This window comes from Aptenodytes patagonicus, chromosome 3 (assembly GCF_965638725.1).
Source record: "Aptenodytes patagonicus chromosome 3, bAptPat1.pri.cur, whole genome shotgun sequence".
Lineage (NCBI taxonomy): Eukaryota > Metazoa > Chordata > Aves > Sphenisciformes > Spheniscidae > Aptenodytes > Aptenodytes patagonicus.
The window spans coordinates 117,504,930-117,532,478 of record NC_134951.1 but is presented as its reverse complement, the minus strand read 5'-3'; the positions used below and the strand labels follow the sequence as shown (position 1 = coordinate 117,532,478).

The following is a 27,549-nucleotide window of genomic DNA, read 5'->3' as shown; positions in this document are numbered from 1 at the left end:
GCTGGTGCAGGCGCCCTGCCCACAGGGGGGGGCAAACCCCAGGGAAATTAGAGCAAGGGACGATGTTTGATGTTCTGCTCTTTAAGCGATTAATAATCTTTCGGCGTTGGAGAATCAGCTGAAAATCTTCCCTGGAAAATAATGAGCAGAGAAACATTTACTGATTAGTCTAATCCCAGCTAATCCTATCTGATGAGCATATATCAAGATATCCTTTAACTGATTTATTGTCCAAAGGACTGGTGGAGATGCCCCTCTCCACCACGGCCAGGGGAGCCGGCGGTGGCAACAGGCGTGTCCCCCCACCCCGTCCCGCAGCCCCGTCCCAGGAGCGGACGCATCTCCCGTTCCCCACGGCACCGCCATGGCCGCCCTCCGCCCCGGGCAGCAGCGCCGTATCCAGGCCACCTCACCAGCACGGGGAGATTTAATCGCTATTTCCATTTCTGCATCTATCGGCTTTCTCTTGGGTTTGAGCTTTTATGTTTCATAAACTGATTAGGAGCAATTATATGCGCTTTATCCCCAAACTTTCCAAATGCCTAGGCCATATGCATATTTAAGGCTTCATCATCTCTCCCAACAGCTCAGCCTGAACGTAAACTGCTGAAATCAAGCTGATTCTGGGACAACGTCAAAAATTAGGGTTTTATCCACTAATATCTGCTCGGACAGGAAATTTGTTGTGGGTGGTGGCCGGATTATGGCTTCTAATTACTGTGGCAGATCCTCCCTGCCTAGCAGTGAAAGTCTCCGATTCCAGCAAAACTACAGCAAAACCACTCTGGAGAAGCGAAGGTGCCCAAGGGGACCCCGGGGTGCCCTGTCCCCAGGTGGGGGGCAGCCCTGGGTGGGGACGCCCCGAGCATCCCTGCATCCCGAGCACATGGAGCCCCCCAATTGGTGGCTTTGGCAGCATGAGCCCCCACACCCCCCGCTCCGCTCGCACCCCTTTGCCTTTCTTGGTGCAAAGTGTGATGGCCCAGAGGGTCCCCCCCACCAGCCCCCAGCGCCAGCCCCGGCAATTATCCTAAATGAAAGTTATTGTTCTGCTAATCCCGGGAACAGCTTGCGAGGGGAGATTTGGGTCTTTCTTTAATAATGCAAAGTTAATGCGGAGTCCCTTTGTAATTATCTTTATCAGAAGGACCCTTGGTTAATCTGACCATCCAGCGAAGGCCCAGATCAGGCGGCCCGTGTAAGCTGGTTGTAAATCGTTTCCATCAACAGATGAAGGGAAGGGGGGAAAAAAATTGCAGCCCAGGTGCAAGAATCTGGGAGCAAAAGGGAGCATGGAGGCCAGGCACCTCAAGGTGGCCCCGGCCCCGGTGGCGGGACACCTGGGGTCAGGGAGGGTCCTGCCCCACAGCCCCCAGCCGTCCCTGTCCGCGGGGTGCTGAGCAGAGGGACAGAGTGGCCTGGTGGGATGCCCTGTCTGGGATGTGGGGCTGAAGGGCCACGGGGTGGGATGGGGGTACTGGGGAGGGGACCCGGGGAGGGCACTGCGGGGCCCTGGAAGAGGGGACATGAGGACATAGCGGGGGGGGGGTCCTGGAAGAAGACCCAGGGAGGGAAACCAGAAGGACATGAGAGGGGCTCATGGGGGAGCTGGGTGGCTGGGACCGGGGGCAGAGTGGGGCTGAGGGGGTCCTGGCAAGGGACTGAGGGGGACCGAAGGGCACCCGGGGACCCGACCCGGGGGGGACCGCGGGGGACCCGGCAAGGGGATGGGGAGAACCGAGGGGCGGGGGCCGAGGGGAGTGGAGGGAGGGACGGCGGGAGGGGGCGGCGGGCGGCCGGGGCGGTGGCCGGGGGGGCCCGGGGGCCGTTAATCCGGGGATTGGGAGCGCCTCCCCGCCGGCCCGGGGTGTGATTGGAGCCGGGGCCGGCGGCGGGACGATAAAAAGGGCGCCGGGCGACGGTGCCCGCTCCGGGCCGGGCCAGGCGGCGGCGATGCCGGGCCGGGCGGAGCCGTCGGGGGGACGCGCGGCGGCGGGGCCGGTGGCGGTGCCCGTACCGGTGGCACCCGGGGCGGCGGCGCGGCCGGGCGGCCCGGGGCTGCGGGCCAAGGGCTTCGCCATCACCGACCTGCTGGGGCTGGAGGCCGAGCTGCAGCCGCCCCCCGGGCCGCCCCCCGCTGCTGCCGCCGCCGCCGGTGGCTACGAGGGCGGCGGGGCGCTGGGGCTGGGGCTGGGGCTGCTGTGCGGCCTGGGGGGGCCGGGCGCCCCGTGCCTGCTGCCCGCCCCGCTGCCGCTGCTGCCCGCCCGCGGCCCCCGCCCGCCCCCCGGGCCGCCGCCCGCCGCCCGCCGCCACAAGGAGAACATCTCCGGTGAGCGGGGCCGGGGGCGGGGGCGGGGGTGGCCGCTCACCCGCGCAGGGGAACCCCCGTCCGGAGCCGCTGCCGGGGTTGCCTCGCACCTGCGGCCCCGGGCACACGCGGCGGCGGCGGCGAGCATCCTCCCGCCGGCCCGGGATCGGCCCCGCGCTCCCCGTCCCGCCGGGCTGCCGCCCCTCCGACCCCCCGCCAAGGGTGGGCGCCGATCCCCCGCCCCGAGATAGCGGCACCGGCGCGGCGCTCCGGCCTCGGCCGCGGCGCTGGTGCCACCGGTTGCTGTGGGAGGGGACCCCTGCCCCGGGCCCGCTCCCCGCGGGCAGCTGGAGCCGCGTTTCGGGAGCTGGGTTCGGTCCCCCTCCTCCCAACGGGAACGTGACTCTTCCCCTCCCGCATGCTGCTGCCAGATGAGGACAGCCTGTCTGGGGACGCCAGCGACCTGAAGATGTCCACCTCCCAGATCAAGAGGAAGAAACGCCGGCACAGGTAGAGCCCGAGAGCGGGGCTGTCCCCATTCTCACCTCCTCGCTGCTGCCACCAGCCTCCCGCTGTCCCTCTGGTCCCCTGGCTGGGGCGGTGGATGATCCCAAGGGAGCAAAGAAAGAGAAGGGCTGCAGCTGGGGGTGGGGGGAGGATTTTCAGGAGGAAAAATCTCAGCGGGGAGGGGGCAGCCAGCCCCGCTGCTTGCCGTGAGGGTCTGGACTGTGCCACAGGATGCTCTCCCCTCCCGGCAGGACGGTGTTCACAGCTCACCAGCTGGAGGAGCTGGAGAAGGCTTTCAACGAAGCTCACTACCCCGACGTCTACGCCCGGGAGATGCTGGCCGTGAAGACGGAGCTGCCGGAGGACAGGATACAGGTAGGTGGCTGCGCCGGTCCTCTCTCCCGCTGGAGCCTGCAGGCTGCCGGCGCCTGGCTGACTCTTCTGCGCTATGGCCAGTGAGTGCAGGTGGTGGGAACGTGGTGGCACTGAAATGCTGCAGGGCGCTTGGGGCGGGGGGGGGGGGGCGGCTCAGCTTCCGCCCCCCGGCACTGAACAGGCCCCAAATGGAAATGCAGAGCCAGGGGACTGAGCTGGCCCTGACGGCCGCTCACTGCCGGCAGCTCGGCTCTGTCCTCCGGAGACCCAACTCAGGCAGGAGCTGAGAGCGATTCAGGAGCTGCTGGGCCAAGCTGTGTCCCACTAGCTTGCTGACTAGCTTGTCCCTTTGAGGGACACATGGTGTTTTAGGGCCTGATCCTGCCCCACTGTGGAGCAGCTTAAGAATGGGGTGGTAGTCTGGGCAGCAGCCAGGTTGTATCTGCACCCCTTGAGCCTTCGAATGCAGGAAGGGGGTAGGGAGAGGGACCTGAGCACCCTCTGTCATCATCGGTCACTGCATTACAGACCCCTTTTTCTGGAGAGGTTGGTGCTCCATGTGGAGGCAGCAGAGGGACCCTGCGGGCAGGTGGCGTGTAGGGTGATTTTGGCTGGGATCACCCTCCTGTGTCACAATCAGCCTCGTGTAACGTGTGCTCCCTCTCCCCCCCTTCCTCTCCTCTCTCACTGACACCCACGTGTGTGCCCTCCCTCAACCCCCTCCCCACGCACTGCCCCGGCCACCCTCCCACTGCCACCTGCGCGTCCACACCCTGTGCTCGCACAAACCCCTCCATGCACCCCCACGGCTGCCCCTTTGCCCTGGACGCACGCTCCCCCGTGCCCAATGGGCCCTGGATGCCCGGCCACGGGGACCGTCTCCTCCCCAATCCCACCCCTCTGTGCTCTCCTGGCTGTTACCCCTGAAGGTTTGGTTTCAGAACCGAAGAGCCAAGTGGCGGAAGCGGGAGAAGTGCTGGGGCCGGAGCAGCGTGATGGCTGAGTACGGCCTCTACGGGGCCATGGTGAGGCACTCCATCCCTCTGCCCGAGTCCATCATCAACTCCGCCAAGAGCGGGCTGGTGGGATCCTGTGCCCCATGGCTGCTGGGTAAGTGGGAGCTTGGGGCTGGGGGGGTCGGGGGGCAGCTGCGGAGTGAACGGCCCTTCCTCTTTCATATGGATGTCCTTGCCTTTTCCCAGCAAAGAACAGGGCCTCGGCCATGAGCTGTACGCAGGCTGCCAAGCACCCTGGCTTTTCCACTCCTTCCTTGCAAAGAACAGCTGGGAAAGGGAAAACCTTTTACTGCCGTGTCAGACAGGTGTCTGCACGTGGTTGCGTATAGTTAGCTATACAGCTTTCTAGTGCTAGCAGCCAGTGTGGGAGTCGCAGGGTGTCTAGGAAGTCATCACCCTCCCCCCCCAAACTGAAGCTACCCTCTGCTCGTACAAGATCCTACACTGAGGTGGCACTCGAAATCCAGGCTGGGATGGGCTGTCACAGCACCCCTCTCCCTGTAAGTCTTCCCCGCTGCAGGAGAGGTATGGACCAATTCTGCCGCAATCCATCCTCTTGGGCTGCAGAGAGCAGGTGGCAGGGCTCCGGGTCGGGAAGGGCTGGTAGCTAGCATGAGTTTTCCTTGGGATGCAAGCGAGAGCTGAAGGAAGCAGCAGGAGTGCAGGAGGTGATGCTGAGCGGTCCCGGGCAGAAATAAGCAACCGGTGCCCTTGGCTTTGCTCTCTCCCCTCTGCAAGGCATGCACAAAAAGTCCATGGAGGTGAGCAGGAAGGCGGAGAGCCAAGAGAAGCTGGCAGATGGCTGGCGAGCGGAGCAGGAGGAGGAGGAACTCAAAGGGAAGCAGGCCAGTTCCCAGAGGGGGTCCGACAAGCTTGGCCCTGCAAAAGATTCGGAGGACACAGCCATCGACCTCTCCAGGACAGCCAAGCATGAGAAGAGGGGCGTACTGAGGCAGTGCATCAACGGGGAGCCCCCCACGGAGCAGAAGGACAGGGACCACTGAGCTTGGGCTGCCCTGGAGGAGGCCAGACCTCACAGCTTCCTGGCGAGATAATAATATTTATTGATTTATTGATACTTTTTTTTTTCTGAAGTAATTGAACTTTTATCTGAATTCAGGGCATTTTAAAACTGGGCACACACATCCCCTTGTCCCCTCACTTTCAAGCTGTTCACTTCTCAGCAGAGCCACGGTGGAGGGTGGGAGAGGTGTCCCAGCGGGGCCAAGAGCAGTACGAAAACGAGACCGCATTGTGGTCAGCGTGGACCATTGCTGGGGAAGAGCCACCCTTCCCCTCTGGGCTGTGAACGCTTCCCCGGCCAGCCAGGAGCACAAAGAGCAGCAATGCAATGGGAGTCGCTCCCTTCTCAAATGCGCGGGTGCAAAGAGGGTGCAGGAGTTTACAGACGCCTTCTCCGAGCACTTCCACCCCTGCACAGCGCCCGCGTGGTAAGTCCCTCCGCTTTGAACACACAATTCTTTCACCTTGAGGAGCAGCAGGGTTTTTGAACACGGTAGGGTTCATCCTCAAGCTGGTGTGACTTGACAGACACGCCGGTTTATACCTCCTGAGGATCTGGCCTGCCAATGCAGCCTTATCACTGGATTTACACTGTGTAGCTTCCTTAACTCATATTTGGGAGAAGGGGGTAAAGACATTTTTGTTTATGCAATGATTTTGTACACTCTTGAATGTTATCTGCCATACTATGCATAATAGAACAGACCTTTTTCAAAACCAAGCCATAGTACCCTGGAGCAATTGAACAATTTTGTGAATTGACATAAGAAGATATTTTGTAATTGTCTGTAAAAAGTGTTAATGTCAGAGCTGTTTCTTGGTCGTCCTATATATATGTCTAAAAGCACTTTAGTGATCTGGATTTTTGAATGTGGCTCTTCCTGTTTTGTCCACCATTTATTTATTACACATACATAAATAAAATTGTGGTGTATCTTTGGTTTTCATGCTCTGCATTGCAATTTCTACCTTCCTTTGGCACATCTCGTGGTAGCTGCTAGCTTTGAGCAGATCCTCCGCAGACTCGTGCCTGAACTGGGCTGGAGAGCTCTGCTGAGGCAGTGTAGTTGTTCCAAGGGGGCAAAGCAAAGCGCTCCTGTCTCCCCAGAACTGAGGTCTCGTCCAGTGGCCTCCACATGCCAGAAGGTGAGTGATTTGTGCCAGTCAAAGAGCCAAACCACAGCTGATGGGTTAGGAGATGGTCCAAAACGGAGCACGCAGCCAGTTCCTGAGGGAAGTCATGGGGAGAAAGTTGCTCCATTCTCCCGAGGGTTGTTGAAAATCCTTCTCGATACAGCTCAAGTGTGAGGTTCTTCATTGAAATGCAGAGTTGGGCCCTGTGTCCCCACGTCTCTTGTGGTTAAATAAAAGGAGCAGCTGCTCACTTGGGCTAGGTGAACGCATGGTGGGAGGTACTGCTGGGGGCACCTCTGCCTCCCGGGGAGGCACACAGAGCAGCCACGTGGTCCCAATCGCACAAGCACCACCAGTGAGGCACAAGGGCGCCGTGGCCATCCAACTGCCCAACTCCTGGCTGCGATGGGTCTTCATCTCATGGCTGGGCTGAACTAGCCCACGCATGCACCACGACAGCTCTCCTGGAACACCTCCAGTTTCATCTGCTGGCCAAAATATCACGGAAAATTATCAAAAGGATTTATTAAAATCTGAGTAATTCCAATGTGGAAAGTTTCCTAATACAGCTCAGGAGGTATGTGGCCATGTAACGATGCTGTCACCTGTCCCCGCCTCTGCTGCTGGGCCTGGCTCCTTGGACACAGGCAGCCACAGGCTGTGCTGGGCGGGGGGGGGAGTGGTGGGACGCTGGCTGGGAAGAGCAGAGCAATAAACGTGGCATCTGTAGATTTCATGCCTTTCCCCTCCTCTGCTCGGCCAGGCCCTGCCGGGAGGGGAGGAACATATGCATGGCAAATACAAGCTTTGCAGCAAAAAAAAAATGTTTGACGGGGGGGGCCGTGGGGAGCACAGTTCAGGGAAGGACCAGCCAGGGCTTATTGCAGCAGCAATTAGGCTTGCCGAGGGCCGAGACTTAGCACATTGGATGCCTAATCCTGCCTGAGCAGCATCTGCAAACCTTTTATTTGGGCCGTGCCATGCTGGCACTGGATGCCTGCAATCATTTTTTTTTGCCCTGCCTGCATGCAGATGGCCTGGCTCTTCGCCTTGTGCTGGGTGCAGCGCTGCGAGAGCAAGCACGTCGCCGCCACAACTGCTGCAAGGGGAAACACCACAGCCCCAGCCCCGGGCAGGGTGCAGACAACTCTCCTGGCAGGGCCTGGTGGGCTCCCAGCTCTCGCCTCACGCTGTGACGGGGGAGTCACGGGGAGGGCTGCTGGCCCGAGGCACTTTTCCTGTGCTGGGAAGTAACCACAGGGTGCAGCCAGGTACGCTGGGTCTCAGACGTGCCCTTGCTGCTCCAGTCACAGGGCGAGAGCCCAGGGGAGACCAAGTGAAGGGAGGTGCTGGTAGAAGACAGCAACTGCCCAAGGCTCAGCTCCTGGTTGCCACCAGGAGCTGGTGGCAGGGTCTGGTGGGACAATCCTCGGAGCAGGGACAGTCACTCACCTCTTAGCTGCCTGTGCTAAGCCTGGCAGGGAAGTGCTCGCTGTCCTCCATATGTCGCTGTGGTTGTAGCAGCAGAAGGAGTAGGGCGGCACAGTCTTCTTGTCATTGCTTCAGATTTGATCCGTCCCGAGATTAGTGGTAGCCAAACCCAGCCACGGCTCCTGCCAGTGCCAGTCACGACAGTGCGACAGAAGAAACCCTGACTTATGGCAATGGCTGCCGCTCGCGCACATCTTCACTTCTGCAGTGGGGTTGCCCGTGCGAGACCCAGCAGCCATCTTGGTGACCGCACCAGGGCCTGGCTGGCATGAACTTCCCTCTGTGAGGGGCCCTGGGGGCCGTCAGCCACAAAGGCTGGGTTTGTTCAGGTGGGAGATCCCTTCGATGTGGCTTGGGCAAGAGGAGTCGGTAACATCAAAGCCACTGTCCAGCAGCCAGCGCTGCCGCAGCCTCACTTCAGTTCATCTGGGCTGCCACCCGCCCCAGCACATCCAGATCTTTTCACCGCGCCATGTGTACAGCGCTAGCCAGGGACTTAAGCTATCTGCTAAACCAATCACGGAAGAAGGGACGAGTAAAGAGAAAAGGGAATAAAACGAGGTTATTTTGTCATCCCTCAGCTTTTACGGGATTGGAGGCTGACCGTCAGGTGTGCACATCTGGAGGTTGCAAGGAGGCGGAGGGGGTGTCCTGGTGATGGGCGCAGAGCAGGCCAGAACAGAGAAGGCTGCAAGGCTGCATTTGCGGAAGCATCTTCATGGTGCCATTTCTGTACAGCTTAGTAATACTCATTTCTAACTGGCATTTTGTCTCGGCCGATCCTCCCAAGCCGCTGGCTGGATTTTCAGACCGGGAGGTTAGGAAGCGAGTATGAACATTTTATAAGCGCTCCCTCGTGTGGAGCTGGGCGATGGGACACAGCAAGCAGCCCAGGAACAGGGAAGGCTGGCTGGAGTCCTAGAGGTAACCAGAAGCCTCCCGCCTTCCCCTCAGTCCAACAGACCCCTGTCTACCTGTGGGGCGACGCAGGGGTGTCTGGATGCAGAATTAAAGAATCCTATGGGGTGTTGTTTTTCATTACTTGCTTCTTGGATCACCAACAGGCACTGGGTACAATGAGCAGCCCCTTCCCCAGAGCAAGCCGGGTTCTGGGAGAGGGCATAGGCGCTGATCAGAGGCTCTGCCTTCCTCCAGACTGCTCCTTTCCAAGGTTAGTTCAGCACTAACACCAATACAAGCACACTCTTATGAACCAAGCGCACGTATTCAGCCTGCAAAATCTCACCAGGTTGGCACTGGCGAGGGCAACCTGTCCTGCTCCGGGCGCGTGCCATTTCCCTCTTCTTCCACGTTCTGCTGGCGTGAGGCGCAGGGAGGGCAGGGCAGCAAAGGCCTCGCCCGCTTTTTTGGCCCCACTCTCCCTCTTTCCCACCTTCCGCAGCCTCTGGTTGCGGTCCCGCTGTAGCCTGAGGACGGCGGGGCCGGTGCCACCGCGCCGCTCTGTGCCCAGGCTGCCAGCCCTCGGCGGCGGCTGGGTCCGGGAGCGAGGCCTCGCGGAGGCCCCGCCCCGAGGTGAGGTCCCCTCAGCCGCCAGGCGAGGTGCCGTTGACTCGCGGTGCCGCCGCAGCGGGGGCAGGCGCGGCCTGGAGGCGCCGCTGCCGCCAGCGCCGCTCGAAGCGGGGCCGCGCCGGGGCGCTGCTGAGGGAAGGCAGCCGCTCGGCGCCCGCTCTATGGTCCCTGGCCCCACGGGGCCGCTCTGCGCCGCCGCTCGGCGGCCTCGGCGGAGCGTGAGGCGTCCCGGCGGGCCGCCCCGCGCCTGCGCGCCGCGCCCTCTCTAGCCGCGCGGCTCTATGGTGGCGGGGCGGGGCCGGTCCGCTCCGCCCCGCGGCTCCATGGCGGTGGCGGTGCTGCGGCCGCTGGACGCCCCGCCGGCGGAGCTGGCGCCGGCCACCGCGCTGCTGCTGGCGCCGCCGCCGCTGTGTGCGGCGCTGCGCGGGCGGGGCGGCGGGCTGGTGCTGGCGGTGCGGCCGGCGGGGCGCGGCGGGGCGCAGGCCGTGCTGCTGAGCGCCGTGGCGCTGGAGGCGGGCGGGCGGCGGGGCGCGGAGCTGTGGCTGCGCGGGGCCCTGCTGCGGCGGCTGGGGCTGGCGGCCGGCCGGCGGGTGGCCGTGTGGCCGGTGCGGCGCCCGCCGGCGCTGGCCTGGGTGCTGCTGGGGGCGGCGGGGCGGGCGGGGCGGCCGGCGGGCGGCGCGGTGCTGGTGCGGCGGGGCGAGGCGCTGCCGGGCCCGGGCCCGGGGCCGGGCCCGCTGGTGCTGGAGGCGCGGCCGGCGCTCCAGGGGTTGCTGGGCAACGGCACGCGCACCGCCCTCGCCCCCCCGCCGCCCCCGCCGCCGCGCGAGCCCGCGGCCGGCGGCGCCCCCTGCCGGCGCCCCGCCGCGCCGCCCCTCGTCTCCCGCTTCGCCGCCGCCGCCGCCGCCGGGCCCGGGGGGGGGGCGGCGGCGGCGGCGGCGGCGGGGCCGCGGCTGCGGGCGGCCCCCGCCGGCGGGGCGGGCGGCGGTGGGGCGGAGGTGTGGGTGAGCCGGCGCGGGCTGCTGGCGCTGGGGCTCTTCCAGGGGGAGTGGGTGCGGGTGGGCGCCGAGGGGGCGGCCCGCGAGCACCTGGCGGCGCTGCTGGCCCGGCCGCCGCCCTGGGAGTACCCGCGGGCCGCCCGCCGCGGCCCGGCCGACGGCGCCGCCCTGCTGGCCCCCGCCCTGGCCTTCAACCTGGGCTGCGACCCGGCCGCCGCCGCACACCTCCGCCTGCGGGTGAGCCGGGGCCGGGGTCGGGCACCCCCGGGGGACGCGGAGGCCTCTGGGGCCGGGGGTGGTGGCGGCGGGGTCTCACGGTGCGCCCTTTCCCCGCTGCAGAGGTACGAAGGATCCGGCGCCGCGGATGGGAAAGGCAGCCGGTCCGTGCTGTCCGTGCCCCCCTTCGCCAAGGAGCTGCACCTAGAGATCGTCTGCTCGCCGGCCTACAGCGCCCGGGGAGGCTACGACCGTGTCCTCTACAAGCACTTCGAAACGCCCCGGTGAGCTGCGTGGGGAGGAGACACGTTTCTGTTCGTGGGGTGTATTTGTGAGCTGCACCCTTGCTCTGTGTTTGTGGCACCCAGATCTGATACACGCTCATGATGTGCATAATCAACACCTTAATGCAGATGCTGAGTAGTTTTAGACTATCCGCCTGTACTGTCTTCTCCTCATGAGTGTGCTTCACTTGCACGCAACGTCTCTCGCCCTGTCCTTCAGAAGTCATCTTCAAGTCTCCTTCCTCATGATCTACCCTCCAATGCTGAGGGCTCCCAAGTGCTGCCCGCAAACCTCCATCCTGGGGCATGTTCATAACCCCAGTTTTCAGCTTTGAATGAAGTTGAGTCATCAGGAAACTGGATGTGTTGCCATCTTCTCTTATGACACCTGCCCCTGAGCCTCTTTCATTTGGCTGTCGAGGCTTTCTGTGGGAGTTGTACTCGGCTGTTCCAGGGATAAGGAGGCTATTTTGTCTGGAAGAGATGCTCTTTAATGGCATTCATCTTCTATACCATTCCCAGAAGGTTCTCCTTAGTAGTCTGGATGAGCCTACTCACATCCAGTGCATGCTAAATCTTTAAGTGGCTATTTATAGTTTTATTTACAGGAAAGGAGTGAGTCGGTATGAACAGCGACATTCTTTTCTGTAAAAATGCGTGTGGTATGGGACGGGGAGGACACACGACCAGAAGGATTTCCCCATTTTTTTTGTAGGCTTGTCCAGGAGGGAGACATTCTGTGTGTTCCAACATTTGGATATGCCGAGTTTTTAGAAGTAAATGCAGACAAATTCCTAAGGTAGGTGGCAACAAACTGTAGCTCTATTACATGGTACTGCAAGAGAAAAGATACTTTTCCACTATTGACTCTCTTGAAACAAGACAGTTTATTCCATTCTGATCTGTCCCTGGAGTTTAGAGTTTATCTGCCTCTTATTTTGGGGGGAAGAGGGAAATGTTTTTGTTGGATTATGGAGGGCTGCAGCTAAGAGGGAGGCCTCTCTTAGCTTACTCAAATAGTCATGGAGGGAAGACAGGAATAAGAGAGAGAGAAACTGATGGGGAAAAAGAATGAAGAGGGGGAAGGGGTGGCCTGAGGACAGCCAGTGCCACATAAAGAAAGCAAAGTGGAAGTTGGGCTTGTCAACGTGTGACAAACAACAAAGAGTGAATATAAGCTTTTACAGTTCATGTTAGAATACCTTTCTGTTTGGCCACCAATTCTGCCTTCCTTGGTTTTGCTCATATGTCTTTGAAGCAGTTCTGTGCTAAATGAGAGAAAGTCACCTTTGTATCAGAGTAGGGGTGCTTGCAGCAGGATTTGGCTGGTGTTAATATAAATGATTCAGCTGTGTCACTGGGGGAACTGCCACAGGTAACCAAGGCATGCGATGCAAAGAACTGCCTTGAATCGTTCATGCAGGATGTACCAGTGACATGTTGTAACACTGCTCAGCTCTGCTATGTATTTTAAAATCTAATGGTTTTATAGCACTAATACGATGAGTATTTTCTAGGCTGTTTCTCAGAGGGAGGCAGGACCATAGGAGGCACGAGTCTCCCATTTGTGGACTTATATGTTAGCCCTGTGGCAAGCCAGAGAAGACAGCAGAGTTCATGGGATCTAAAGAGCTTGGAACTGTGTTGGTGTGCAAGTGGTACGATTATTCAGAAGGTGGAGAAAATCCTGGAGGAAACCTCTGCAGATCCCTTAATCTGTCCAGTGGGATATCAATGTAGGAAGAAGTGTTTTTCCTGCGAGGTGTCCAGGGCAGGATGATTGTAAGGCTCTCATGGTATTTGGGTGAGTCCTAGTCTGCAGCCTAGAGGACCCTGTGCTGTAAGGTTTTATACCCTGCACGTGAATCTCTGCGGAGTTGTAGTGAAGGAAGCGATGGCAGAAGAGAGAATGTCTTGAGCTCTTAGGTAGATGAAATAAGGTTAGTACAGCCGTACTTGTGGACTGAAGCCACCAGCAGAAGCTGTAACTGTTGACAGTCCTGTTGGTCTGTCTGGCCCGACAGCACAACAGGGTCCGTAAAGGATCCATGTGGGTTCTGGGAGAGGGCAAGAATATCTCTTCTTACCTGTGCCTTTCAGTTGCCTTCTTGTTGACAACTGTTTTGTTGCTGCCTTCAAGATCTTGACTCAACAATTTAGACTGCTTGTTTTCTCCCTTAGGTGGCCAGAGCTTTACTTCAAAGTGAGGAAGATTTTAGGCATGGTGGAAGGCGAGCAGTCTGAGGGTTACCTGGTGGACACCCAGAACACCTCTCTCTATCTGGTAAGATACCTGTGGAGAGCAGGGAGGGTGTACCGGAGATCTGAGGCTGAGGTTGCGCTATGGATGATGAAGGTGCCTGTGGAGGCTTGTGTCTCCTGCCAATGAAAAATGGCATTTCAGGACAGACTTTGTCCCTTGGTACCTGTCTTTTCTCATGCGGTGTTCCACAAAGTGCTATTTTCCCTTCCTCACAGGTGGGTTCAACAAACAGCGCTGTCCCATCTGCCCCAGCCTATAACAGCCACGAGTTCTGGAGCAGTTTGTCTCCTGCTGGGCTTTCTGATGTCGTGAAGCAGCTCTGTGATGCTCTCCGGCCTCACCTGAACAGTCGGTGAGTTAGAATTCCTTCTAGCAAGCCCCAGGAGAGCTGGGACCCTGCTCCCCGGTCACCGGGAGAACTGCCTCTGTGTTACAGGGCAAGTGCACTGAGCGGGGCCAGCAGCGTTCTCCTCTCAGGGCCAAGTGGCAGTGGGAAACTGTTGGCTGTCAGAGCTGTGTGTAGCTGCCTCAACCTCCACCTCTTCAAGGTAATTCCTCCTGCGGTCAGCTGATTGGCAGATTTACAACATACAAAGAATTACGGAAATGTTCTTTAAGTTAGCCATACCGACACCTCTGCTGCAACTGTGACATGAGCCTACCCAGAAGCTGCTCCCATGTGCACATACAGACGAAAAGAGTCAGAGCTTAGCAGCTCGCTCTGGCACGGATTATGACTGCTGGTGGGCAGAACCTCAGGGCAACCGTTTGGCTCAGCCTAAAGGTCTGTCTAGCCCCCTGGCCTGTGTCTGAGACTGGCCAGTAACAGGTGCTCAGGAAGAGAGCATAAGCAGGAAGAGATGTTTCCTCTGGCGTGTACCCTCCAGTGCTCCAGAATCAGTAATTTAGAGATCTCTTGGCCCAGAGGGTGCATTTGTACCTTTCTTTACTGACTCTTGCTATTATTGCTGTCAGTCTGATGTACTTTACAGATACCAGTTGTATTTCAGTAGACTAACTTCCTGTCATTTGATAGGGCATTGAGTTGATACTGTACCCCAAAGGGTAGCAGTACCTGACATACACTGAGAGAAATTGGAGAGGTGATGAGGGCAGGAATTGCAGTGGCATTGGGTGTTTTCAATTGTCCCCGCATAGGTTGGGCAAAAGGCATGTTGGAAAGTGAGGCAGAGATGACGCTGAGATCTTCTCTAGCTGGGTGGGAAGCCTAGAAAAGAAATGCAGCCCTTGGTTTGATAACAGCATGTGTGTCAGATCTGGTTCAAAATCTCGCGGCCTGTAGAAGAGCTGCCCTGTAACTGTGTTCGCGTTCACCATCACCCCCCACCAAGAGCAACAAAGCCCCCAAATCTTCCATAGCAGTGCTTGGCTTCTGAAAGGGGAACAACATCAAAATGAGGTTTCTTTAGAAGGAAAGAATCGGCTGAGGTAAGGAAGTGTTACATCTGCTGTGGAGGTGAATGAGGGACACCGCGCCACAACACGAGGCCGCTGCATAGATCGTATTGGGATGGGCTTGAGAAAAGTAAATGGAAGACAAAACAGATGAACAGCAGGGAAAGGACAGTCGCTGAAAACAAGAGGCATTCTTCAAGGGGCACAAACCTGTAGCAGGTTAGAGTGAAGGATAGAGTTAGCACACTCTGGGATGACTTCACTACTCGTGAAAAATCCATGTAGTTTTTGCAACGGGAAGTCCTGTCCTGTAAACCTTCAGAAAGTTACTTGAAGGTGTTACCAAGCACGTGGGGAAGGTAACTTGACCAACACAGTCTACTTGGGTTTTGAAAAGGCTCTTTGGGAAACTGAGTGGTAGTGGGATGTGAGCGAAAGTCCTGGCATGGATAAAGTGCTGGTTAAAGGTTGGGAACGGGATGGGAGTAGTTGGTGAGTCTTCACAGTCAGCAGTGGAGCTCTGCAGGCAACTGCACTGGGAGCTCAGAAATGACCTGAGAAAGGGGGTGAACAGTGGTGTGATGGTTTGTTGATAACTAAGTTACTAGAGGTAAGAGAAAAGGGAGACAGACTGTCCTTAGACTAGAGGAGAGCTTTAATGAGACCAAGTGACTGAGCAGTGAAGTGGCAGGTAAAATTCACTGTAGTTGGTATTACATGGAAAATGGAAATGCATGGAAATGTTTACCAGATTTCAAGCTGACTGTCACCAGTCATTAGCCAGAATGTGGTTTTATGTCAATGGCTCCATGAAAACTTGGGCTCTGTTCTCCATATATGTCAAAAATCAGATCATATTTTAGGAAACAAACTTGAGAGTAGGTGCTGCTGCTGTGCAGATCCGTGTCTTGCCGCAGCTTGAATATCATGCACAGTTCTGGTCTTCCCATCGCAAAAGCATAAAGCTGAACTGGAAAAATTCAGAGGAGGACACTGGGGAAGATCAGGGGTATAGACCAGTTTCTGTGTGGTGAACAGCTGAACAGCTTGAGAAATGGAGAACTTAAGGAGAGTTTGATAGAGGCTTACAAGATCTTGAGTGGTCAGCAGAGAGTGGAAAGTGTTTACTTTTCTCTGTGCCAGCACGAGGCCTGGGGCTGTCAGGTGAAGCTAGTGGGAACAGGCAAGCTAAAGGAGAAGGTTCTTTGTGTAGGTAAGAGTATTTGGAGGAGAAATCTACTGTTATGAAACCACATCTGACTGGGAAAATCCCTTTCGGTGGGAATGGTAGGTGCCTGGAAGAGTACTGAGGGGAGAGGGTTATATGTGCTTACCCTGATCTTACTCTTTCTTAAGCAGCCACTTCTGGTCGTGCCTGGAGACAAAATAGCGGGCTAAGTGGACTCTTGGTCTGAACCAGTACAGCCATTCCTATGTTCTTACAGCTGTGGCTGTACTGGGTAAGCTTCGTGGCCAAAATGAGGTCTAGCCCCTGTCTCTGTCCAGCACCGGAGGTTCTGGGCACCGAGGCAGTCTTCCCTGACTTGTTAAAAATACTATTTTCCTTCTCTTCCTTCCTCTTTTGTTCACTCTGACAGTCTGGGTATATCCCACAAGTGCTTTAATCTCCTTGAATCTGTAGAGTTACGTTTGCAAAAGTGAGGGGATTAGAAGTCACATGGTGACTTTTCTGGGAGAGTTTCTGAAACTCTGAAAGGACTTGGAAGAAGAAGAAAGATGGAGAAAAGAGAGCTGGAAGGTTCCTTTAGTGGAAGGAAAACATAGGCTTGCTCCTTTTTTGTGGGTATTTTTAGAGTAACTCATAGAAAACAAGCTAAGCATTTTGGATATTTGGGTTTTCTTCTTCTGTTTAGAAGTTGGGGCCTGTTAAGTTGACATTACTCTCTTTAACTGTTCTTTTCTATCCAAGTAAAGCCGTAACAGTGGGTCAGTGGGGGAGGTGGGTACAGCCTCGGCCAGCTGCTGTGCAGCTCATCTTCTTATGGGCACGATCCTTAGCGGTGCTGAGCTCTTACTCTTCTGCAGATGTGCCATAGCTCTTGGGATCCAGTACAAGATTGCAGAGACTTCACGGTACCTTCAGATCCATGTATAGGATGTGTTTGGGAGCACTGTGGCACTGCCGTGTCCTGGCAGGTGGCCTAAGGTTCTAGTGTGATGTGCAAGGCTACAGCTCCGGTTTTGGCCTTGTGTGCTGCTTTTAAAGACTAACACTCTTACTATTGAAGCCAGAGGTATTTGCTCTCCATCTTATTCTCCTATTCCAGCTTTTACACTCTCCCCTCCTTTTCTCACTTACTGCAATGCTTACATTACCATTCCACCTTCTCTTCCCTTCCTCTGACTGTTCTGCCTGCTCTCCTACCAGGACACAGTAATTCTTCCACACTGTAATCTCCACCACTTGACAATCAGCAGTTTTTTGTCCTTTCTCTCTGCCCTTCTGTACTTGCATACAGATACTGCTGCCATTTGGCTATGCCTGCCACAAACTTAACTCCTGTTTTTTCCTATAGTATGTGGAGCACAGGAGTTCCTCTGCTCTGCTTCCCCGTCCTTACCCTTTATGTCAGCTCTTGAGGCATTCTCCCTGCTCCAAGCTACCCTTTCCGAGGATGAGGCCCAGGGAATCCCAGAGATGCTTTGGCTCTCCCTGTGTGACCTTGCAGCACCAGGAGGCAGCGCTGCCTGTTTTCCAGCAGCGTTCAACCTGCTGTTCAAGGCTCACCAGTCACCTCTCCCTTTTGGATGACTTCATCAAGTGTTTGCTTTGTAAACAGTGTCTGGGCCTCTAGCCACCTCTAAATTTTTTTTTTTTTCCTCCCCTTACCTTCTACCTTCCTCCTGCACTTTGAGCCTGTGCGGCACTGGGTTGAACAGTTTCCTGAGCCTCCCCCTCTACTCTTTGCACTGTTCCTCTGAGAAACCTTGTTCTCCCTGTCTTGGCCTCTTCCACAGCTCTCCCATCCCTTCCAGCTTAGGTTGCTGAGCCGTGACATCCACTGTATCGACTTCTTCGGTCCCTTGGCCTCACCTTTTTCAGACAAGACCCTTCTGCCCCCCTCACCTCCTGCAGAGAAGCAAGAAACAGCCATTTTTCAGAATATGCCAGGGAGTCCTGAATGTATCTCTGGGAAACATCCACTTAGATCTCTTTTCAGCTGTGAATTGGCCGTGGAAAGCTTTACGGAAGCAAACATTGTCCCAGGTCCCCCAGCTGTCCATGTTGCAACTGCTGCAGACTGTGTGTTGTGTCTGTCTCGCAGGTTGATTGCGTTAGTTTGTGCAGTGACACCAGTGGAGCCACAGAGGAGAAAGTACAGATGGCCTTCGCCCAGGCCCAGCAGTATCATCCGTGTGTGCTTGTGCTGAAAGACATTGAGGTGCTTGGCAGAGACCGGGACAGGCTAGGAGAGGACGCCAGGGTCATCGCTACTCTGAGACAGCTGCTCCTGGACAGAGACCCAGCACTGAGGTATGGACCCTGAATGTTTGCTGTGGGCATCTGAGGTGTTTGTTTGCTTCTGCCATTCCTAGGGCAGCGGTCACCGTTACATCAAGGTGACTGATTGCTAACATGCCCTGTTTTATTTTTAATCCAGTGGAGTCTCTCCCAGACTTGCTTTGTTTACTTCAGAGGGCCCTTGTTCTTCCAGCTTAGTGGCTCAGGGAATCAGGAAGCTTTGTTGTCTGAAGCTGGTTTCTGAGTTGTTCAGATGAGCAAACCCAGCGTGTTTGCTGTGAGGCATGTCAAGGGTTGCAGGGACCCTGGAAGGGAGCTGGACCCCAGGAGAATCTTGAGGCTGATGACAAGTACGAGGGTGCAGGGAGGGAGACATTAAGTGAAAAAATAAGATGTCACTTGAAGGGCCTTGACTTGGAGACAGAGCTTGCAAAGCAGTTCAAGGGCAAGCTGGAGGAGAGTGGCTGCAAGACACCTTGGCCAGTATGTGCGTACTTCTCAGAGGAAAGGCTGGCCATTGGAGAGCTACTTGGTGTATGTGATGGCAATGTAAGAGGGAAGCTTCCATAAAGCTGAGACCATGCACTGCCCCCCTTTTCCCAACAGCCACCCTGTCCTGGTGATCGGCACAACCTGCAAGCCCCAGGATGTTCCTACAGACGTGCAGACTGCTTTCCTTCACGAGGTGAAAATCGAAGCCCCTTCAGAAGAGCAGAGGAGGTCGATGCTGAACATGCTGACAGCCAGTCTGCCTCTGGGCAAAGAAGTGAGCCTATCCAAGCTGGCCCGCAGGACTGCAGTGAGTGAAACCACAGCAGCATGTGGAGATGGGCAGGCTGGGAGCGCTGGGCCAACCTCCCCTGCCTGGCCTTGGAGAAAGGGGGCAATGCCCACAGCGCAGTCATCTTCTTCAGTAGTTTAACCCTGGTCCTCAGACAGCAGCTTTAACTGCAGATTTCTAGTGCCAAAGGACTGCAGAGGTGTTGGCTGATGCTCAGCTCTGCTAGAAGACAGAGCCAATAGGAAAAAAAAAAAGAAGCTAGAGCCTTTAACCAGGGTACAGAAGCTCAAAGAACAGCTCTGCAAGGAATTTTTCCCCATACACCTTTTATGGCCTAGCTGGAGCTGTGGTCAGGGACTGAACTGATGCTGTTTGTTTCTGCATTCACAGGGTTTTGTGCTGGGAGATTTCTGTGCCTTGTTGTCCCACAGCAGCCGGGCTGCTTGTACCCGCATCCAGGCCTTGAGGTAGCACAGGCAACAGGGCAGGAGGTGGGGGAGGGCAGGGGCTGCAGCCAGCCTGCTAATGCCAGGAGTGGGGCAGAGCCTGAGTCCTTCCCTTCTCTTCCCTCGCCAGTTTTCCAGGTGGACTGAGCGAGGAAGTGGAGAGAGATTTTTGCACTGCTGGGTTCCCAGTGCTTGAGGAGGATTTCAGCGTTGCGCTGGACCAACTGCATGACGCCCATTCACAGGCAGTGGGAGCCCCGAAGGTAGGATGCTGGGGCAGAAGAAGGGGGGTTGGTTCTCCAGAGCTGTATGGCTCAAGACGTCTCTCGCAGACCTCACCAGACGGGGCTGTGCTCTGGCATGTCACTTCCTGCTGTGTCCTTCCACGTATTCCCTCAGCCTTGGATGGAAAGCAGTCCCGCTGTGGGTTTCCCCCACTAGTGCTTTTCACCCTCTTGGCTTTGAATTTGGTCAGGGAAGCCCTTGCCGCTGTAATTGGAGACCGCTCAATTGGCTAGTGCCATAGGGGTGCCAGCTGTGTAGCTCAGCCTTTTGAGAGGCAAAGGCAACCGCAGGCTGCTGCCTCGCTGAGGTCTCTCCAGCCACCTGGTGTATGGGAACAGAGAGGCTGGGGCACAGGCTGGTGAGGGAGTTTTCCCACATGTGTGAGAAGCCTTATACTTGATCCCTGGCCTTGGACGCTGCTCAAGTTGGCACGGGCTTTTCTGACAGCTGGGCAGTTTGAAGAGCTTGGGGGTTCTTCAGGGAAAGGGACATGGAGTGTCAGAGAAAACCAGCAGAGTCAGCTTCTTGGGAGGGACGTGATCCACCTCTGGCAGCTTAGCACCCAGGGAAACGAAACAGCATTTGGGGTGACTGTTTTTGCTGGGTAACGTGGTGTTAGGACCAAGCGAAGTGATCGGAGCCTCTTCTCCACGCCCTCAAGTGCGAATAACTGAGCTCAGCACAGGACAGGAAATGCTGGCCTTGGAGCAGTTATTCTGGCGCCTTCCCCAGCCACCCACTTGCAGTCCTGCCCTAGCAGGTTGACACCTTGCTGGTGTCATCATCCAGGAGCTGCTCCGGGACTTAATTAATTCATAAATTTACTAGAGACTGAAATGAGCTCTGCTTTGAGGCATGTTTGCCAAGTTCGCTGTAAGACAAATAATAACCACAGAGCATGCTCGGCAGCGAGCTGTGTGAATGGGAGCTAATTTTGTTTGTATTTTACAATCCTTTATCAATTTCTTAGTAATTGGCTGCGATTCAGACAGCCCGTTAGCAGTCCTGGATACTCTCAACATACATAACTTTCAGTTCCCTGCTTGCATTTTCTGGTTAGTCACACGTTTGTTTGCAGTTACAGCTTGAGCCTCCTAGAGAGAACTAATTTCAAGCCTCCAGTTGCTAGCAGCGTCTGCAACATGTCCTAGACTTACGATGTTCTCCCCTGAAAACAACCTTGCTGCAGTTTTCCAGCTCCCGTGCTGATGTCTGTAGAACTTTTTCTAGCGAGGCAGTATAAGCAAGAGCGCGGGGGAGAAGGCAACTCTTCCATTCATCAGCACTGAAGAAGGAGGGCCTGCGACCTTTTGCTTTAAAAGATTTTTTTTTTTTTTTCTGGAAATCCTTATCTTGTCTGACCTGATTTTCCTGATGGACTTGCTGGACAGCTGGAGAAACAGCATGAGATAACATCACCTCAAGTAGTGAAGGAAGGAGAGCCAGACTGGCTGAGGGGGAAAGAATTTTGCTCTAGCCTATTTTTAAACTCCCCGTTTGTGCTGGCACCTGTTCCCCACCCAGCCAGCAGCTGGGGGGGAGTGTTTTGGGGCTTTGCTTTCTCTGCACGTTCCCAGGAGAGCTGCTCTGACTCTCGGGAGGATCCGTCATGCAGACTGTGGCATTCCTGCTATTTCTAAAGCTGTGAGCAGAGCAGCAGCATCCTCCGAGATTGTTTTGCTCAGCATAAAATAACGAAAGTGGCATGGCTCACCCCTCTCATGTTTGCTGTCTTTCTGCTCTTCGCAATGATCCTTCGCGTGTTTGCAGTTGATCCCATCCATATCTATTTCTTGTAAGCATCCATGGACTTTGTTCTTGCATCCCCCCTTTCAAAAGCAGCTAGTTTTCTGTACAGTGTCCTCCAGGATGTCTGTCTCTCACATCCTCCTTCACATGACAGAGGTCCCAGTAGCCCAGGTTTTGTCGCTCTGGTGTGAAGCCCTTGCACAGTCTCACCATCCTGGCGGACAAGGTGCACTGAACACAAGGAGCTCATAATTGCTAGGTCTGGGTTTTGGTGGGTTTTTTTCCTTTCTTACTTTTACCTTCCCTCACATGTCCCAAGGGCTGTCTGCAGTGGGGCTCTCTCCCCACAAAGCTGCAGGCAACCCTGGCAGATACTTTCCCTGGGGTATTTTTGCTGACAGGTGATATGAGGTGCAATGGAGGACTGGAGATGAGGTGACAGGCTGCAAGTGCAGCTTGCTTGGGGACACGTGTGGTTTGTTTTCCCCATTGCAAAGCTCAGGAGAGGGGAAATGTGGATGCTGGGGGATCCCACAGCCGGTATGGCTGAGCAGTGCAGTGCAGGGCTACATAGGCAGACACAGCTGACGGCACAAGGGGCTGATGATTAGTACCCCACTGGAGCAAGAGCTGCTGAGGCATGCTCGGGGCTCAGGAAGAAGTGCTGACAGGGACTCTCCTTCTTTTGGCAGATCCCCTCCGTGTCCTGGCAGGATGTTGGTGGGCTCCAGGAGGTGAAGAAGGAGATCCTGGACACTATCCAGTTGCCCCTGGAGCACCCAGAGCTGCTGTCACTGGGTCTGTGCCGCTCTGGTCTGCTGCTGTACGGGCCTCCAGGGACGGGGAAGACCTTGCTGGCAAAAGCCGTGGCAACCACGTGTGCCATGACGTTCCTTAGGTGAAGAGTGGGGGTCACGCAATGGGACTGACTTCCTCCTGGCAGTGGATGGGCATGCTCTAACTGGCTCCCTCTTCTGCTGCCCCACAGCGTGAAAGGGCCAGAGCTCATCAACATGTACGTTGGGCAAAGCGAGGAGAACGTGCGTAATGGTGAGGAAATGCATCCTGCTCCTGCATGTTGGGAAGATGGGGCTTTTCTGTGGTGCTGGAGGGAAGGAGGTAGTGCTTAAACCCCTCTTCCCAACTTCCACCCACAGCTGCCAGCAAGGGCACAAACCCAACTCTCCTACACCCAGTCTGTTCCCTGCCTTGCTGCAGCTTCCCCTCCTGCTCTTTCTGCTCCTGTCGCTCTTGTCCCTGGTGTTCCTGATGGGACAGCAGCCCCTCAGAGACACAGCTGAGCCTCAGGGCCCATCATGCTGGGTGCTGCTTGTACCCACTCCTACTGAGCCCCTCAGGCAGGAGCAGTTGGTGGTAGTGAGGCAGTGGGCAGCTGGTTTCCATCCACAGCTCTTCCCTGCTGGTGATGTAGCAGGTCCTGTTGCTGTTGACTGCTCCTCCAGGTCTTTCTCACCTTTTGTGCTGTCTCCTCCCAGTGTTTGCCAGAGCCAGGGCAGCTGCTCCCTGCGTTATCTTCTTTGATGAACTGGATTCCCTGGCACCCAGTCGTGGGCGGAGTGGAGATTCAGGGGGTGTCATGGACAGGTGAGTGAGCACCACGCGTCCTTGGGAGAGCAGCATACCTGTCTCAGCTGGGGGGATGCACAGGATTTCCCTGCGAGGCAGAGTCCATCCCAACTCTCTTTCTCTACTTTTTCCCTCCCTGCTCCCTTCAGCTCCTCTGCATGGCCTGTCTCCTCTCTCTGGACATTAGTACTGCTGTGTTTGCATTGCCGCAGATTCCTGATTGCCCAAGCTTATTGTGCAAACATTTCGTTAAGACAGAGTCTCCTCCAGCTGCTTCTGTGACTGCCAGCTGCTCCCTTTGGCCTCTCCAGGGTCACGCTTCACACCCCTGCCGTGCTGTCCTCCTATTAGCTGCTGTTTCCCTGTGGTGGGAAACCTTTCAGCTGCCTCTGGTAGAAGCAAAGTATGTACAGCTTGGAGATACCCAGAAACAGGGTTATTTCCCCCAGGCCTCTTCTGCTGAGCTGGTAGTCCCCATCCAATCTTCCTCTCCATCCATGAGGGGTTCTGCAGAGTTTTCCAGTGACACCACATGCCCCCGGCGTCCATCGTCACACACACAAACCAGCAGCTCTGGAAGGGGCTGGGTATGGTGCCCATTGGTCGCCTCAGGTGATCCCAGAACCTGGTGGAGATATCCCCGTTCCAGGAGGTCTGTGCAGCACTGAAGTACTGTGCTGCCAGACCAGCTTAAGCCCCGTGGCCGCAGAACTAGATCTGCAGTGTGTGTGCCGTTAACTGCCCTGAGGACTGTTTGGCAGCGTCACTGGCTTGCCAGGGTGTTCCCGACATGGACTGACAGGGCAGTCTTGCAGCTGAACTTGCTGGGCAGTACCACGTAGTGGGGGAGAGTTAGGACCAGCCAGCACATCCGAGTGGGGAACCTGAGCCATAGCCATGCGTGCCTGCCTATGTTTGGTCTGTGTTGCCAGTGTCTGATAGCAAGTATAAGCACATGTGGCCATCCTGGACGGGTTCAGAGCCAAGCACAGGCCTGAAGGACTGTCTTGATACCAGGGGTTTGTACTCACTTTGCAATGAGCCCACACGTTCACTGGCTGTGCTCAAATGGAGAAGTCTGGATGGCTGTGTCAGGGCTCTTCAGGGAAGAGAAATATGAGCTGAAGTCCAAGACATGGACCTGCCAGTGGCCTTGCTTATTCCTCTTTTCATTTGGTGGCTGAGGGTGACAGTGGGTGACTTGTCAAGGCCTAGTTGTGAGCGTCCTGTCTTGCTCCCTCCAGAGTTGTCTCGCAGCTCCTGGCTGAGCTTGATGGCCTTCATTCCACCAGAGAGGTATTTGTCATTGGAGCTACGAACAGGCCTGACCTCCTGGATCCAGCTCTGCTCCGGCCAGGCAGGTATGTTGCATCCTACTGTGCCTCGCTCCAGGGTAGTTCCCCAGAGCTCCTCAGGCAGTGATGAGCTGGACTGTGTCGCCACCATGTTCCCTCCACAGAGACTGTTCCTAAAGCCCCCTGGCCCTGGCTTGTGGGGGAGATAGGAAGCCAAGAGGAGGCCAGTGCCTATGGCTGTAGCAGCAGCACAAGATACCACTGCTCGTTATCCCCCACCACCCTGGTTATTGCCCCAGCAGCACAGCAGGGCAATAAGGGACCTGCTGTGGCACCAAACTGGTGGGAGGAATTGGTCCCCCAGGGCCTGTTCTGCAGAGCTACCTGTAGCTGACAGACACAGCCTGTCCTCATGCCTGTGGCTTGCCCATCCTGGGGCTGGACTTTGTATCTGCTGTTGCTGGAGCTCACGTAGTTCCTGTCAGCCCGTTTCTCCAGCCTGCCCCAGTCCCTCTGAAGAGCAGCCCTGCCCTCCAGCACGGGCTCCCCCATTGACAGCTCCCCCCAAGACAGCCCTGCCCTCCATTGCTTCCCCCCCAAGCTTTGTATCATCCACGAATTTGGCAGCAAAAGGAGCTGCCCCAGGACTACCCTTCAGTTTCTGGTGCACAGGGCTGAGTACCAGTGGAAGGTTTGTCTTCGCCTGTTCTCAACTGTGTTTCCTCTCTGCTGACAGGTTTGACAAGCTGGTCTATGTGGGCATAAACGAAGACCGGGAGTCGCAGCTGCAGGTGCTGAGCGCCATCACCAGGAAGTGAGTGACCCTGTGCTCTCACAGCAGCCTTCCACCACCCTCCAATGGGTCGCAGCCTTCCTGGGGTTGGTGCATAGTGTGCTCCAGCTTGGCTTCATGTCTGAGCCCTGGGGAGCACCTGAGTCACTGACCCACAGCCAGCAGGTAGGGGAAGAGGATGTGGCAACTCCAGAAGCAGAACTGGGGCTGGCTTTCCTACAAGATGGGAGCAGCTGAGCTGGCTGTCCAAGTGGAGGGTAGAGTTCTTCAGTCACGGTGCCCACATGCTCTTCCCGAGGAGCTCAGCCAGATCCTAACAGTGTGATGAGACTGCAGTGCAGCAACATGGCAGGAAGCTCACATTTGCTTCCTGCAAGAGTTCCCCTAGCACATCTCCTGCTGTTTGCCGGTTCAAGGGTGAAGGCAGCTCTGTTCATCTCTCTGCCTCTCCTCCTCCGATGCTGAGGGGTGTTCAGTCTGTGCTCTGTTTTTCCAAACACTGGTTGTGTGGGATCACCGAGCAGTGGGGTTTGGCTGCTTCCCCAGCTGCTTTGAGCTCCTGAGAGCGTCTCTGGAGGGAGAAAAGCAAGCCCTGCAATTCAGGTGCAGAGGTACCACCCACCACAGCTGGGTGAGCAGCTGTGAATCTGCCTCTGCAGGGACTTTCTGTCTTGGATAGCTGTGATCGCTGCTGCCTTTGATGATAAGCTAGCAGGAGAGGCAAGAGTGTGGGCTGGCTGTGAGCATCTTTTCACACCATGTGGCTTGGCAGTCATGCCCTCCAGCACCGTGCTGTTGTTCGTGCTGAAGGAGGCTCACTGTCTGCAGCGTGGCTCTGATGGGATGGTTTGGTGTTACAGTGGTTTGTATTGTCTGTAATTAAACATGTTCTTATCCAGCCCTGGCTGTAGGCCGTTCCCAGGCATGTGGAGCACTTAATTTCTCTGAGTGAGAACTGAAAGTTGCCTTTGATCCTACTTAGCAGGAGAGAGGACCTTGCAGCGGGGATGTTTCAAAGACAAGTGACTGCATTGAAAAAACAAACAAACCAACCCCTTTGATTTTTTTGGAGCATGCAGAGCACAGTCCAGAAGCGGCTAGACGTCGGGCCTCCGATTCCTCCTGCCTAGTCACACTGGCTGCCCTGTCTCTTCTTGTCTGTTTTTTCTGTGGCTTTTACACCTGCAGTTTTCTCTCTTGGCAGGTTTAAACTGGATCCTTCCGTGAATCTCACCACCGTCCTAGAAAAATGCCCGGCTCAGCTGACGGGAGCAGACATCTATGCCCTGTGCTCAGATGCCATGATGTGCGCTGTCAAACGCAAGGTGGAATGGATCGAGGAAGGTAGGAGCCCAGTCCCTACCTGTCCCACGTGTTGGGGCGGCCCAGCACAGGGGCAGAGAGGAGAGTTACCACTACTGGTAACTGGGCTGTGTGAGAAGAGCCTTGACGGCTTTGGGACCACATCTGAATGTTAGGCTCCGGGTTACTGGCAGGCAGGCGGTTTCTGTAGATGTGATCACCTTCACCTCCAGTGCTTGGCCTCGGGGAGAAGGAGAGAGACACAGGTTTTCTCTCCAGTCTCCGATGGCTGGAGAGGGGGCTGTTGGATCTTGCCAGCCACCTCTGCGCTTGGCTCTCAGCCTTTTCCTGTTCTCTCTCTCATGCAGGGCTGGATACCGAGAGCTCTGCTCTGATCCTGACCATGGAAGACTTCCTGCAGGCTGCTGCGAGGTTGCAGCCGTCGGTCTCCGAGCAGGAGCTGCTCCGGTACAGACTCATCCAGCAGAAGTTTGCTGCCTGCTAATGCTCAGCAGAGCTGGGGCTGGAGGAGTGATGGGGACAGTGTGTTAAGGGGTGCGAGAGAACAGGCACGAACAGGCACAAACAGGCACCTGCCCGCTCTTCTCTGATGGCTCCTGGGCCCCCTTCTTTCGAGTTTGGGTGGAAAAAGTGGCTGTGCAGTTTCTTCAGCCAAAGCCTGGTGGAGGCGCTGCTCTGCTCAGCCAAGCTGGTGGTGGGTCCCTCACATCTCGGGGAGCACTTTGTGGCTGCCAGGAGCATACTGGGGTGACTTCCTCGCGGGCACGAAGCCGAGTCTCGTGGTTGTGGGCAATGTAGGAGTGTCTCCATGGGTGACAGAGCATTGAGGGGGGAGCAAGGCCCAAACTGCACCCAGTTTGGCAGCAAGAGTGGGGCTGGAGGCAGTTGCTTGCTGGGGCATCAGCCCCCAGTGAGGGGTGCTGGCCAGAGGGCAGCAGGACACAGGGCACTGCTGCTGCAGCTGGCCTGGGCTCGACATGGTCTCTGAATAAATACAGGTTTTTGGCACCAGGTATTCACTGCCTGGCCTCCGGTCTTTGCTTGCTGATGGTGTCTGTGGGCTCAGGAAGGTCCCTGCAACCCCCCAGGCGGGCTGGGTGTTGCAGAGAAACCATTGTCCTGCAGATAGAGGGGGGAACACACCCGCGAACTGGGCTGGGGCCACCCTTGTCCAGCAAAGGTTGCCAGAATGGCTGGAGCCCACGGTGGATGAGGAGAGGCCGAGGGAGTTGGGTTTGCTCAGCTGGG

General features: G+C 56.5%; 2 protein-coding genes across 2 annotated transcripts; both read left to right on the top strand.

The window, feature by feature from the left end:
- The first annotated feature begins 1,953 nt into the window (after nt 1-1,953).
- On the top strand, nt 1,954-5,210 carry VSX1 (visual system homeobox 1). Its single transcript, XM_076334835.1, has 5 exons — nt 1,954-2,329; nt 2,740-2,818; nt 3,067-3,190; nt 4,120-4,300; nt 4,945-5,210. Exons 1-5 carry the CDS (start codon nt 1,954-1,956, stop codon nt 5,208-5,210), a joined length of 1,026 nt encoding a protein of 341 aa, XP_076190950.1.
- A 4,497-nt stretch (nt 5,211-9,707) lies between these two features.
- On the top strand, nt 9,708-27,316 carry PEX6 (peroxisomal biogenesis factor 6). The gene is made up of 17 exons (XM_076334833.1): nt 9,708-10,616; nt 10,719-10,879; nt 11,595-11,678; nt 13,061-13,163; nt 13,358-13,494; nt 13,579-13,690; nt 17,846-18,054; nt 18,649-18,841; nt 19,214-19,290; nt 19,400-19,532; nt 21,996-22,201; nt 22,292-22,353; nt 22,800-22,908; nt 24,135-24,251; nt 24,922-24,999; nt 26,183-26,322; nt 26,649-27,316. Exons 1-17 carry the CDS (start codon nt 9,708-9,710, stop codon nt 26,783-26,785), a joined length of 2,967 nt encoding a protein of 988 aa, XP_076190948.1. The 3' UTR covers nt 26,786-27,316.
- Nucleotides 27,317-27,549: the final 233 nt, after the last annotated feature.

Bases quoted from the DNA above. Each gene is read 5' to 3' on its own strand.
- VSX1 (XM_076334835.1), top strand. From the start codon at position 1,954: ATGCCGGGCCGGGCGGAGCCGTCGGGGGGACGCGCGGCGGCGGGGCCG. The intron at 2,819-3,066 runs GTAGAGCCCGAG...CCCTCCCGGCAG, and splicing joins AGGAAGAAACGCCGGCACAG to GACGGTGTTCACAGCTCACC. The intron at 3,191-4,119 runs GTAGGTGGCTGC...TTACCCCTGAAG, and splicing joins TGCCGGAGGACAGGATACAG to GTTTGGTTTCAGAACCGAAG.
- PEX6 (XM_076334833.1), top strand. From the start codon at position 9,708: ATGGCGGTGGCGGTGCTGCGGCCGCTGGACGCCCCGCCGGCGGAGCTG. The intron at 19,291-19,399 runs GTAGCACAGGCA...TTCCCTCGCCAG, and splicing joins ACCCGCATCCAGGCCTTGAG to TTTTCCAGGTGGACTGAGCG. The intron at 22,909-24,134 runs GTGAGTGAGCAC...TGCTCCCTCCAG, and splicing joins TCAGGGGGTGTCATGGACAG to AGTTGTCTCGCAGCTCCTGG.